A 13,326-nucleotide genomic window follows, 5' to 3' on the forward strand; every position below is an offset into this window, starting at 1 on the left:
TTTTTGTTCACTGCTGTATCCTAAGCATCAGCAACAGTGGCTGGCCTCAATACATACTTGCTGAATGAGTAAATGAAGGCCATATGTGCACAGGAGAGGGCTGACTTCATATACTGGGGATTTGATTTTCTGCTAAATAAGTTTATTTTCATATTATTTGCTTATTTCTCTTAAAAAAAGAATACAAACAACTCAATTATGAAATTGGAAGCATTAAAAAAATTCATTTACTGAGATCTGATTAAATAAACCATGTCCTTGGAACACAATGTAAAATAATTGTCAAATACAAGGTCTTTGTGGTCTTTGTAGATACTTGAAAAAAAATCATGATAAAATAATGTTAAATGAAAAAGATAGAACACAGAGAGTTCTATGCAAGGAATGCATAAGTTTTGTTAGTTTAGCATCTTTTTAGGGAGATATCTTTGTTTCCTTTTCAGTTCATGTGGTTCTGTTGGTGCTGACCCTACTCTAGAAGTCCAGAGATAAATATATGATCCAGTAATGGCCAACTGGAATTCTCCAACCCTTTGGCCATGATGATGGCTTCAGGGATAGATGTGGACATAAGCTGGGCAGTGAGTCATCTAGCTTTGTTGGGCTTATTGGGCAATATATTTTCCTTATGCTGTGATTACCAGCCCTAACAATAATATCAACTTGGAGAGTCTGTTGACCATTTTTGAGAATTAATCCAACACACAGAATGGCAAAACCAAAAGGTAAAGAACAAAGAGACCAATTCCAGACAACACGGAGTATTCCCTGGCTTTACCTAATTGGGGATCTATTATTTCACTTCTAGCTAGTAAAATTTCATTGATTACAAATAGGTAGAACTTATATATTAAAATGTGAGTTCACATAAAAACTGAATTTTATAGCAGTTTTATTCATAATTAAGGAGCTCTGGTGGCTCAGTGCCTATGGCATATGACTGCTAACCAGAAGGCTGGTAGTTCAAACCCACCAGCCACTTCATGGAAGGAAGACTGGGCAATCTACTTCCATAAAGATTTACCACCTCAGAAATCCAATGGGGGTCACTATGAGTCAGAATTGACTTGATGGCAGTGAGGTTTTTTTTTTTTTTCTTGGTTTTATTCATTATTGCTAAAAGTTTTAAGTAACCAAGATGTTTTTCAATAGGTAATTAGGAAAACAATCTGTGGTGTGTCTACACAATGGAGTAGTAGCACTATCAACTATGTCAAAACATAAAAACAAAACAAGCAAAACAAAACAAAACAACCAAACTCATTGCCGTCGAGTCGGATCTGACCCATGGCAGCCTCTCCTTGGGTTTCTGAGGCGGTATCACTACGGAAGTAGATTGTCCAACCTTCCTTCCGAGGAATGGCTGATGGGTTTGAACCGCCAGCCTTCTGGTTAGCAGTCAAATGCCTTAGGCACTATGCTACCAGAGCTCCAGTGTTAACTATATACTTTAGTTAATAATAATCTGTATTTACTCATCAATTGTAGCCAGGAATGAAATATATTAATAATAGGAGAAACAGTGTGCAAGGCAATGAGGCCATCTCTGGGAACTCTGCACTTTGTGTACAATTTTTTTGTAAATCTAAAACTTCTTTAAACAATAAAGTCTACTGAAAAATGAAATTTACATGAAGTCTTTGTATTTTCTCCTCTTATAATGAAAGAGATCAGAGACTTCATGTGGTTTGATAAAGAATTTCTTTATGGTAAAAAGGCTCTTTTTTCTGGTTTTTCTCTTTCATTCTAAAATTGGATTAAAGAGTTAATGAAAATAATGCTTTGGGATTAATGTCTGCTGTTTAAGCTTTTGGTTAATGGAGTTTTTTTTTTGTTAACTTTTTAATTGCTATGATAAATTGATAAATAATACTTACTCTATAATTTTGTGCTTGGATTGCACAGAGAAATCACAGTAATCGACTCCAATGTCTGTAAAGTCCACAAAAGTAGAGGACAAAATCTGGAATGCCCGAGGATTTTTTTCCTTGAGCTTTTGGCAGACATTAAACCCATCTACAATTTCTGAATCACCTCCAGTGACTGTTTGCTTTATGCAGTGCAGAAGCTGAACCTGTAAAAAAGACATGGAGTAATAACGTTTTAAAATTATGTGCATTTACTTTTTTTTGACACCATGTTAAAGAAATATTTAAGAAGATATGAATGAACTAAAACCAAGAAAATACTTTTAAAATCTCTCTCCTTTGTATCAGCAGAGAAAGGGGTTGGGAAGAAAAAGAAGCTTACAATCAGTATTTCAAACTTCATAGTCCAAACATAGTTGAACAAACAGGCAAGGGCATGACACTGTTCATTAGTAAAGGGGAGGCACAGACCTAACAGCTGCAAGAAGTGAGCATATCATGCTGGAGTAGCTCAGGGAGACTTTACAGAGGAAGGGGGATTTAAGTTGAGCAAAACCTATGGCCACCCAGTCAATTCTGACTCATAGCAACCCCACAGGACAGAGTAGAACTGCCCCATAAGGTTTCCAAGACTGTAAATCTTTACGGATACAGACTGCCGTCATCTTTCTCCCCATAGTAACTGGTGGTTTCAAACTGTTGATCTTTTGATCAGCAACAGAATACTTGAGGCTGGATACATTTTAGAATGTGCATAATAAAATGGAAAGAGCAATCTAAGTGACATTGATGATGAGTTCAATGGGATCAAAAAGTTTGGAGCAGAGGGTCACAAGTGGGAATTGTAAATCAGGTTGGAAAGAGAATTTTGGGCTTCATTATACAGTGTCTTGAATATCAGATGAAAAATTTTGAACTTTCTCTTGTGCACAGAAGGAAATCATTGAAGTCTTTTGAATGCAGTCAGAACTGAATTCTAAGAATATTAGTTCAACCTTGTTACAGAAAATGGATTTTTAAAATAATTTTGTTTAGGATTGATGAGAGGAACTACTTACGAGTCTAATGGTATAAGGATAAGAAAGAATAAAGTTGCATGATGGTTATGGGAGTGGATAAATCCAAGAGACATTGTGAAAGAGAAATCAACAGGATAGTAAGTATTAATTAATTTTATTTTGATTTTGAGAAAAAAGTTTAACATCATTACATTTTCTAGTGTTATTCTTTAAACATAATTCCATCTCACTTCTTCAACCTATCTGTGGAGATGAGCTGAGCTGATTAGTTTGTCTGTTGATCCTGTAGTTTTAGAAAATCTCTGGATGACATTTAGGACAATTCATTTTGTGTGTTTCAGCCTCCCAGCTGCCACCCAAGAACTTGACTATCGGGCTCAATTTACTGTCATCATTTAGTTCAAAGAAGTCATGTGGCATTTCATAATCGATAAAATGATTTAAAACATGTGAAGCCAAATAATAGACTAGTTCATCTAACACTGGCAAGAACAATGGGTAACAACAGGGGCACAGAGAAAACTTACTGGCAAGAAAACATCAGTCAACATGATTGAAAAAAAGGGACTAATTTTTGACTTTGGCCCATTTCTCCTTCATCAACTACAGGATTGTCCAAATTTTCCACTTCTGTTTACTTTTGAAGATAGACATTTTCTGTGCTTATTTCATTTAGACAATTTAGCACTAAAAATAAGGATAAAATGTCTTTTAAAAAGTAAATTCCCAAATCATTTACTTTCTGGTTTAATAAAATGATAATTTTGTAAAAATGTAGCGGTTTAAGGAAATGACAGTTTTGAAAAAATATAGTGGGGTTTTACTGGGGAATTTGCATCTCCCTCCTTGAGGATGAATCTGGTAGATGGGGCGTACATGGGTTATTCTCTTTCTAATGTATCTGTGTAACTCCTCCCATAAGAGGTGGAGTCTATTGTCCTACCTATTGAATCTGAGCTAGACTTGTGACCTGCTCTGGCAATAAGCGTTGCAGATGTGAATTGGGCTGATTCTTAGCCTAGACCTTCAGACATCTTGCATAGTTTGATTGGCTCTCTGGAAACTACAAATTACCATATACTTAAAGCTGAGGCTAGCCTGCTGGAGGCTGATAGACTGTGTGGAACAGAAACAAACCATCTCAGTGGAAGTCAACTGAAGCCAACCAGTCCTTATCCTATTTGGTAGTTGACTGCTGGTGTATGAACATAGACTAGAACTGCCCAGCTGAACTTAGCCCAAATTATGAAAACAGGGGATAAGAAAATGCTGTTCTTTCATGCCATTAAGTTATAGAGTAGGTGTTTATGCTACAATATCTAGTTGACACAAATTTTGGCCATGTGACTTTGTAGGAAAGCACTACATTTTGTCCCTGGATTTTAGTTTTTCTCTATCTCTCCTGGAAGTGGTATATGTGCAAAGAAACCCCGAAGTACACTATTGTTATGAAATCTCCCTTGACAAATCAAAAGGTGCCAATAATTACTTCCAGAAAGAAACAAAGACTTCTTTTAAATATATATGAAAATCTTTTATTCCTTTGGAATGTGAGGATATTGAAGATTTAGGTAAAGAGATTTTGTGAGTTTGGACTGTTTAGAGAAAGAAATCCTCATAAGACACATTAGCTAGTGGAATGCATAATCTACACTCAAAATATAAAGATATAAAATATTGGTCCTTGGCTTGCCTTGTGGAAAATATGTTGAGGCTCACCTTACCCCAGGTGGATGATGGAGGGCTGGATAATCCGTGTGAAAGCTTAGCTTCCCGGTTGTATAAGCCACATTGTTTGCATCAATTTTGTCTTGCACTTGCCAAGTATGTCTGTAAAATACAAGAAACACATGTTTAAACAGGCTGTCACTAAGCCAGAGGAAATGTGTTAGAATGAACTTGATACATGGGGGCAATGGAAACTTTTCATTTTATGAAGTAATTGCCATAATGACTAGAAGCTAAGAACATAGTCTGACCTTTCTTTGTCCAAAGTGGCCATTTCAGAAATAGAATCCCCTCATTTCTCATCTTCTCTGAACAAAAGAATACATTTAAACATTATTCCCTTATAGAGTTCACAAAGAAGTGAATATGTGATTTTTTTGAATAGCTAATTGAAGTTTTAATTATGTTCTTGTAAATACCACTGGCTAGTACAACTTTACCAGTCACCTTCATATTCCCCTTCATATGCCCCATCCCAGGCACAATCCCCTCTTTTCTTAAAAGTAACCATGACTTCTATAGTTATTATTTCCTCCTACTAGATAATTTTATCACCCAAATGTACATCCCTGGACATTATGCTTAACCTTACATATTAAAAAATAATTATTTTAATTTAGTATTTTAGTCTTCTAATTAACAAATTTCTCCTTCAGCTTTTTCTTCTCATTCTATTTATTTATTTATTTTGAAGAATTTAAGGACTGAACATAGAGGCTAAACTGCTTCAGCTCAATCAGTCTTTACTGGGATACCTTGAATTCATTTGTTTTAGAGCAGGCTAAAACCTTTCCCATTTTAGCTGCTCTTTTCAAGATGATTTGCCAAACTTTTCAGTCAATAACTATTAGCCACTGCATGGTTGTCTTTTTCTTAGGTCTGTAACATGTCTTGTGATTCCTTTTTCTTTCACCCACATGAACACCAACATCATATAAGTCTTGTGAATGTTGGTGATATATCCTCACCAGTTCATATTTTGGGGTTTGTGAGGATACTTTTTCATTTAGATCTTTTATAAATGTTTTTCACAGGGTTTCTTTGCTCTTCTATGTAGTTGCTCTGATTGTTTTATGTGAGGATTTGGAGACAATGAAAACTGTGCTTCTGAACATGAGTTAGTTTGATTTGGAGCTTGATGATATGGATTATCTTTTATGTGCCCATCCCAAAGTACAGTGATCCAACAGAATATGGAAATTAATGAATAATATCATTAATATTACATGTAAATAAGATTTTGCTGAAGATAATTAAAAGTTGCCAATAAGTACTTCCAGAAATAAACAAAGACATATTGGTTGCAGCAGTATATCGATAAGGAACTGCCAGAAATTCAGGCTGGATTCAGAAGAGGGTGTGGAACAAGGGATGATATCATTGAAGATGTCAGATGGATCGTGGCTGAAAGCAAAGAATACCAAAAAGATGTTTACTTGTGTCCTATTGACTATGCAAAGGCATTTGACTGTGTGAATCATAACAAATTGTGGATAACATTGTGAAGAACAGGATATCCAGAACACTTAATTGTGTTAATGAGGAAACTATACATAGACCAAAGACTGTCAAACAAAACAAGGGGATAGTGCATAACTTAAAATGAGGAAAGGAGTGTGTCAGGGTCATATCCTTTCACCATACTGATTCAGTTTGTATTCTGAGCAAATAATATGAGAAGCTGGACTGTATGAAGAAGGAACATGGCATCAGTATTGGAGGAAGACTCATTAATAGCCTGCAATATTCAGATGACACACCCTTACTTGCTGAAAATGAAAACTTGAAGCACTCACTGATGAAGATCCAAGACTACAGCCTTCAGTATGGATTACATCTCAATATAAAGAAATCAAAAATCCTCACAAATGGACCAATAAGCAACATTATGATAAAGGGAGAAAAAATTGAAGTGGTCCAAGGCTTCATTTTACTTGGATGCACAATCAATTCCCATGGAAGCAGCAGTCAAGAAATCAAATGGTGTATTGTGTTGGGCAAATCTGCTGCAAAAGACCTCTTTAAAGTGTTTAAGAGCAAAGATTTCACTTTGAATAATAAGCTACACCTGACCCAAGCCCACTTATTTTTAATCTTCTCATATACTCAAACCTACAAGCCACTCCTCAGAAGGAAGACTGGGTAATCTATTCTGTAGAGATATCACCTGGGAAACCAAGGAGGAGTTGCTATGAGTTGGAATTGACTCAGTGGCAGTGAGTTTGTTTTTGTTTTTTATATATGTGAAAGCAGGACAATGAATAAGGAAGAGCATAGAAGAATTGACGCCTTTGAATTGGTGAAGAATACTGAATGTACCGTGGACTGCTCGAAGAACAAACAAAGCTGGCTTGGAGGAAGTATAGCCAGCATGCTTCTTTGATGCTAGAATAGCCATATTTTGTCTCCCACATTTGGTCATATTGTCAGAAGAGTCTACTGCCCCAGGAAGGATATCATACTTGGTAGAAGATCAGTGACAAAGAAGAAGACCCTCAATGACATGGATTGCCACAGTGGCTGTCAAGCATGGCAATGATTGTGAGGATGATGCAGGACTGTTCAATGTTTTGTTCTGTTGTACATAGGGTCACTATGAGTCAATGGTACCTAACAACAAATATGTCCAAAGCTCTGGGAAATAAGTGAGGACCTCTTACTATATAAAGAGTGAAGATTGTTGTTGTTGTTAGATGCTCTCAAGTCAACTCATAGTGACTCGTTGTGACAGAGTGAAGGTGTTGTTGTTGTTATTATGTGCTGTTGAGTCGGACCTGACTCATAGCAACCCCTCCTTTGGTTTCTGAGGCAGTATTACTACGGAAGTAGATTTCCCCCTCTTCCTTTTGAGGAATGGCTGGTGGGTTTGAACCACTAGCCTTATGGTTAGCAGTAAAGTGCCTTAGGCACTATGCTACCAGAGCTCCCAGAGTGAAGGTAGTGATATGTAAAAACACAGATAAAGACCCATTTTCACAACTTGTTTTGGTAAAATAGTTTTTTGCCATCCTGTATGTAAAATTAAGAAATTTTTATTAGCTCAGGTGTTTCCAAACCGTATATGTGATATGTTAATAGGAAGTATTTGCTCAAAGTGTTGCATTGGCCAAATAAAATTGGGCAATGTTGAGAAAAAAATGTTCCAAAAGCTAGTAGAATTTTTCAGAGTTATTATGCCAGAGTCACAGTGACTCTTCAAAAGGGAAATTATAATTTATGACTTTTCTTAATCTTATTTGAGTCACTTTTATCAGAGCCTCTCTTAGAATTCTGATTTTGTCCTGGAACTTCAGGAAATTCTAGATGATAGCTAAGGTTCCACTAGTATGAAAGTGTCTGTAAATCTAAGTGATTCAATTAGCACCTTTTATTTATTTCACTCTGTTGGGACACAAATTGTTGACTATTTTGTGAAGATAATTATAGCTTTAAATGAGCTCTCATATGTCTAATCTCATTTAAATATATTAATTAATAATTCAGCTTCCGTTCTGTATTTTAAACTTTGTTTTAAATGCTAAAAGAACATTTTAACTTTCTTCCTTTTACCTAGCCCAGTAAGTATCCTAAAGCAGGGATTCAATAAGTATTGATGAAATGAGATTAAGGAGGAGAGAACCAAAACCAAAACAAAACAAACAAAAAACCTCACTGTTGTTGAGTCGGATCCGACTCATAGTGACCCCCCCTTGGATCTCTGAGGTGGTATCACTACGGAAGTAAATTGCCCAACCGTCCTTCCGAGGAGTGGCTGGTGGGTTTGAACAGCCAGCCTTCTGGTTAGCAGTCAGATGCCTTAGGCACTGTACTACCAGAGCTCCCATGAGAAGGAGAAGGAATGATTTTTACGAGCCTCCATTTTCTTATGGTGAAGAGCAGAGGCAGCAGCGTGAGAAGGGATGAAGCACTGAATTTAATACTTCTCTCTCCCCTCCTTCCTTGGGAACACAGTAGTTACCTGTAACCTTTTCCCACATCTGGGAATATTTTTCTTAATGAGCAAAAGTACACTTTCTTCCTTGTTCTCTGGGATTGAAAATGAAACTAGTTATTTTGCTCTGTTTTTCCCATTTAAATTTAAGAAGAAAAGCCTTGTATGTTTTGCACTAAAGGTCATGGAGCCACCCATACATGAACATGAACTGGAAAGAGACCGAGTGAAAGGCAGAATATATATAGTCTTTTGCAATTCATTTCAAGTATGAATCAGGCAATCCGGTATATTGCAATGACTGTGGCCAAGAAATACATGTTCTCTATGAAGTCCATGTCACCCCACAACCCATATATAATACACACCCAGATCATTGTCAACATAGGCATTCCAAGAATAATCAACATGTAGGAAAGGATTTAAGGAGACAAATACAGTAATTTCATTAAGTTGTAACATATGTCATAGTCTCCAAAGAAGAAGATGATGTTCTTGTCACTGTCAGTAGGAAATGACAGTTTAGATTTTCTTTTAAAGAGTGGTAATGATTTTGCATTGATCTTCCTACAATCTCTTTCCTGGTTCCTTTTATGATCATGGGTAAACTGAATTTTGCTGCAGTCAAGAGATGGCTAAGATTCAAGGTGCAAAGTTTAGCCAGGAACAGATCTTTTCTTTGTTTGTCATTAACTGGCTTCTACAGGGATAGGGCCTGTGACTTGGCTTCATCAGATAGTTCTACAGCCTGCTGAACTAACTGGCAGGGGATGATAAACATTTTTTAGCCCTAAAGTGTCTTACACACTGTATGGGATATGCAGTCTAAACGTCTATGCTTACACATAATGATAAATCCCAAGGAAGGGCCTAACCAATTCCAATAATAATATATTCTCCTAATGGTTATAACATAAATCTGGAAAAGTCCTAGAAATGTCATCTGCTCTACTTCTCTGCCTCTTCATAGAAAGGAATCATGTGATGAGAACTGCTGGTGACTGTCTGTGACTCAAAGCCCCCACTTACTATTCCCAAAGCCAAATCTCCAAGACAAAATAATCACAAGAAAATCCAAGATAATTACACCAGAAAGAAATGCAACTATTACCAATTTCCTTGTGCAGAAACTATTTTTTAAAGTCCAGTGGTGGGACCTTAATGATATAAGAATGTATTCATATGCATGTCTTATTAGAATCAGATACTAACATTGCTCTAAGCAAGGCAACAGCTCAAGCGGGTTACCTAAAATTGTTAATTGCAAAATTCAAGGTGCAGGTCTCTTCTAAAATTGAAGAGACATGTTCAACACAGCATCTTAATTCACTTGTATAGACTTACTCTGTATTGATTTGGGGCAGATAATTAAAATCTATACAAAGATGATAATTTTAACAACCTGTGATTATATGCCATTTTCAACATTTAGTGAGAATCTTTACCTTACTTTTTCTTGTCTTTTCAAGGACTTTGTCAAAAGCTTATGCATTAAAATCATGATTTTTTAGAAAATATTTCATGGGATTGAGTTCAATGCTGGTTCACTCAATTTACCCAAATCTAGATGGTCAGTAATAGTACTATGGCAGTAGTGTTTTGGAACAAATTTGAACCTTCAATGTTTATAGAATGCTTCAGTATTTTTCCTGGATTTGTAATAGATTTTAGAGTCTTTTGGTTAATGAATCGAACTTGAAAAAGCACATTGACTTTATTTTTAATATTTATTTTTCATTTAAAGAATGTTTTATATATGAAAAGATGGTCTGTACATAGATTCTTCAATCATGACTTGCTACAAACTCTTCTCTTTAGATTATGTAAGGATCTCTTCTGTAGAGCATGATATCCTTCTCCACCTCTTGTCGGTCAGTTTGTCATACTGTGGGGGCTTGTGTGTTGCAGTGAGGCTGGAAGCTATGCCACTGGTACTCCAAATACCAGAAGGGCTGGTCACCAATGGTGGACAGGTTTCAGTAGAGCTTCTAGACTAAGACAGACTGGGAAGAAGGATGGGGTTATCCACTTCTGAAAAAATTGGCCACTGAAAATATTATGAATAGCAGTGAAACACTATCTGATATATTACTGGAAAACCTAATCTATAGCAGTGAAACATTGCCTGACATAGTGACAGATGATGAGCCAATCAGGTTGGAAGGCACTCACCACATGACTGGGGAGGAGCTACCTCCTCAAAGTAAAGTTGACCTTTACGATGTAGATGGAGTAAAGCTTTTGAGACATTCATTTTCTGGTGGGGCATGACTCAAAATGGGAAGAAACAGATTCAACCATTCATTAACAATTAGAACATGGAATATGTGAAGTATGAATCTAGGAAAAATGGAAATTGTCAAAAATGAAATGGAACACATAAAGATTGATATCCTAGGCATTAGTCAGAAATGACTAGATGGCAGTGAGGTTTTTTTTTTTTTTGGTTTAGTGAGCTGAAATAGACTGATGTTGGCCATTTTGAATCAGACAGTCATATGGTCTACTACACCAGGAATGACAAATTGAGGAGTAATTACATCACATTCATTGTCAAAAAGAATGCTTCAAGATCTGTCCCGAAGTAGGATGCTGTCAGTGATAGGATAATATCTATGCACATATAAGGAAGACCAGTTAATACTATAATTCAAATTTATGCACCAACCACTAAAGCCAAAGATGAAGAGTTGAAAATATTTACCAACTTCTGCACTGTGAAATTGACCAATATGCAATCAAGATGTATTGATTATTATTGGTGACTGGAATGTTAAAGTTAGAAACAAAGAAGAATCATCAGTAGTTGAAAAATATGGCCTGTGTGATAGAAATGATGCCAGAGATCATAGGATAGAATTTTGCAAGACCAATAACGTATTCATTGCAAATACTCTTTTTCAACCACATAAGTGGTGGCTATATGTGTGGCTCCCACTAGATGGAATACATAGGAATCAGACTGGCTACATCTGTGGAACACTCCTTGGAAGGAATGTTGGGCAATCTACTTCCGAAGTGATACCGCCTCAGAAACCCAAGGAGGGGTTGCTGTGAGTCGAGTCCAACTTGATAGCAAACAACAACAACAACAACTGTGGAAAAAAGAAATGGAGAAGCTCAATATCATTAGTCAAATTAAGGTCAGGGGCTGACTGTGGAATAGATCATCAATTGCACATATACAAGTTCAAGTTGAAGCTGAAAAGAAATGAAAACAAATCCATGAAAGCCAAAATATGATGTTGATTATATCCCACCTGAATTTAGAGACCATTGAAGAACAGATATGACTCACTGAACAACAAATCAGATGAGTTGTGGGATAACATCAAAAACATCATATATGAAGAAAGTAAAAGGTCATTAAAAAGAAAGAAAAAAAGGCCAAAATGGATATCAGAGGAAACTTTGAGATTTGCTCTTGAATGGAGTGTAGCTAAAGCAAATGGAAGAAATGTTGAGATAAAAGAGCTGAACAGAAGATTTCAAAGGGCAGCTCAAGAAAAAAAGGTAAAGTATTATAAAGAAATGAGCAAAGACCAGAATTAGAAATAAAAAAGAGAAGGACATATTTGGCATTTCTCAAGCTGAAAGAACTGAAGAAAAAAATTAAGCCTCAAGTTCCAGAATTGAAGCATTCTATGGGCAAAATAGGAGCTCTGGTAGCATAGTGCCTAAGACACTTGACTGCTAACCAGAAGGCTGGCGGTTCAAACCCACCAGCCCCTCCTTGGAAGGCAGGTTGGGCAATCTACTTCTGTAGTGATACTGCCTTGGCAACCCAAGGAGGGGTCGCTATGAGTCGGGGCTGGCTCAACGGCACATAACAACAACAGTAACATGGGGAAAATATTGAATGATGCAGGAAGCATCAAAAGAAGATGGAAGGCATATGCAGTCACTGTACCAAAAAGAATTTGTTTATGTTCAACCTTTCAGGAGGTGTCATATGAATAAGAATCCATGGTATTGAAGGAAGAAGTCCAAGATGCACTGAAGGAATTGGTGAAACACAGGCTTCAGGAATTGAGAGAATACCAATTGAAAACTTTCTTTTTCAAAAATGTTACTATGCTTTGGGTGCAAATTTACAGAGCAAAATTTGTTTTACATTCAACAGTTTGTATACCTTTGATTTTGTGCCCTGATTACCACCTCCAACTATAACAAACTCTGCTCCCCTCCCATTCCCGTGACTACCCCTCCCCGTGCCCTTCTTAATTATGCACTCCTGTCAATCCAGCTTTCCATCTATGTGAATGCTGTCCCTCTAGTGCCCCATGGCCAAACTGCTGTAAGGGCTCTATCTCCCTAGAATTGCGGGGTGCATCGCCTTGGGATAGGTGTTCTGCATGCAGGTCTTTCTACTGTTGGGCTGAGAGCCAATCCATGGGAATGAATCCAATTCTAGGCCTGAAGGGTAAGCTGGGCCCATAGACTTGGGGGTTCCACCAGACTCTGACCAGTAATTCTGGTCATTTTTGTGTTTTTGGATTTTGTTTCACATTTTTCCTCCTGCTTTATCCAGGATTTCCAGGTTTGATCCCTTTTTGAGTGATTGGCACTGGTAGCTGGGCACCATCTAGTTCTTCTAGTCTATCATATCCTTGGGTCCATAATATACTTGGGTTAATTGTTTCCAGATACCTTTGATTTTCTTCACTTTTCTTTGCTTCAAAGGAGAGGAGATGAATAGTTGCATCTTAGACTGCCACTCAAAAGCTTTTAAGACCCCAGTCACTACTCACCAGCGTAGGTTGTGGAACAAGATTTTTAT

The 13,326-nt window shown here is 36.9% G+C and overlaps 1 protein-coding gene across 1 annotated transcript in view; it reads right to left on the bottom strand.

Moving 5' to 3' along the window:
- The window catches only part of BBOX1 (gamma-butyrobetaine hydroxylase 1), a 64,717-nt gene that overhangs the window by 9,168 nt on the left and 42,223 nt on the right, over nt 1-13,326 (bottom strand). Inside the window, exons 4-5 of the mRNA XM_007951961.2 lie at nt 4,612-4,717; nt 1,878-2,074 (exon numbers count right to left, since the gene is read on the bottom strand). Coding sequence (XP_007950152.1) covers nt 1,878-2,074; nt 4,612-4,717 — 303 coding nt within the window. The remainder of the gene's footprint in view (nt 1-1,877; nt 2,075-4,611; nt 4,718-13,326) is intronic.

The sequence above is a fragment of the Orycteropus afer genome, unplaced genomic scaffold (assembly GCF_000298275.1).
Source record: "Orycteropus afer afer isolate SDZICR_OR568_19922 unplaced genomic scaffold, OryAfe1.0 scaffold00321, whole genome shotgun sequence".
Lineage (NCBI taxonomy): Eukaryota > Metazoa > Chordata > Mammalia > Tubulidentata > Orycteropodidae > Orycteropus > Orycteropus afer.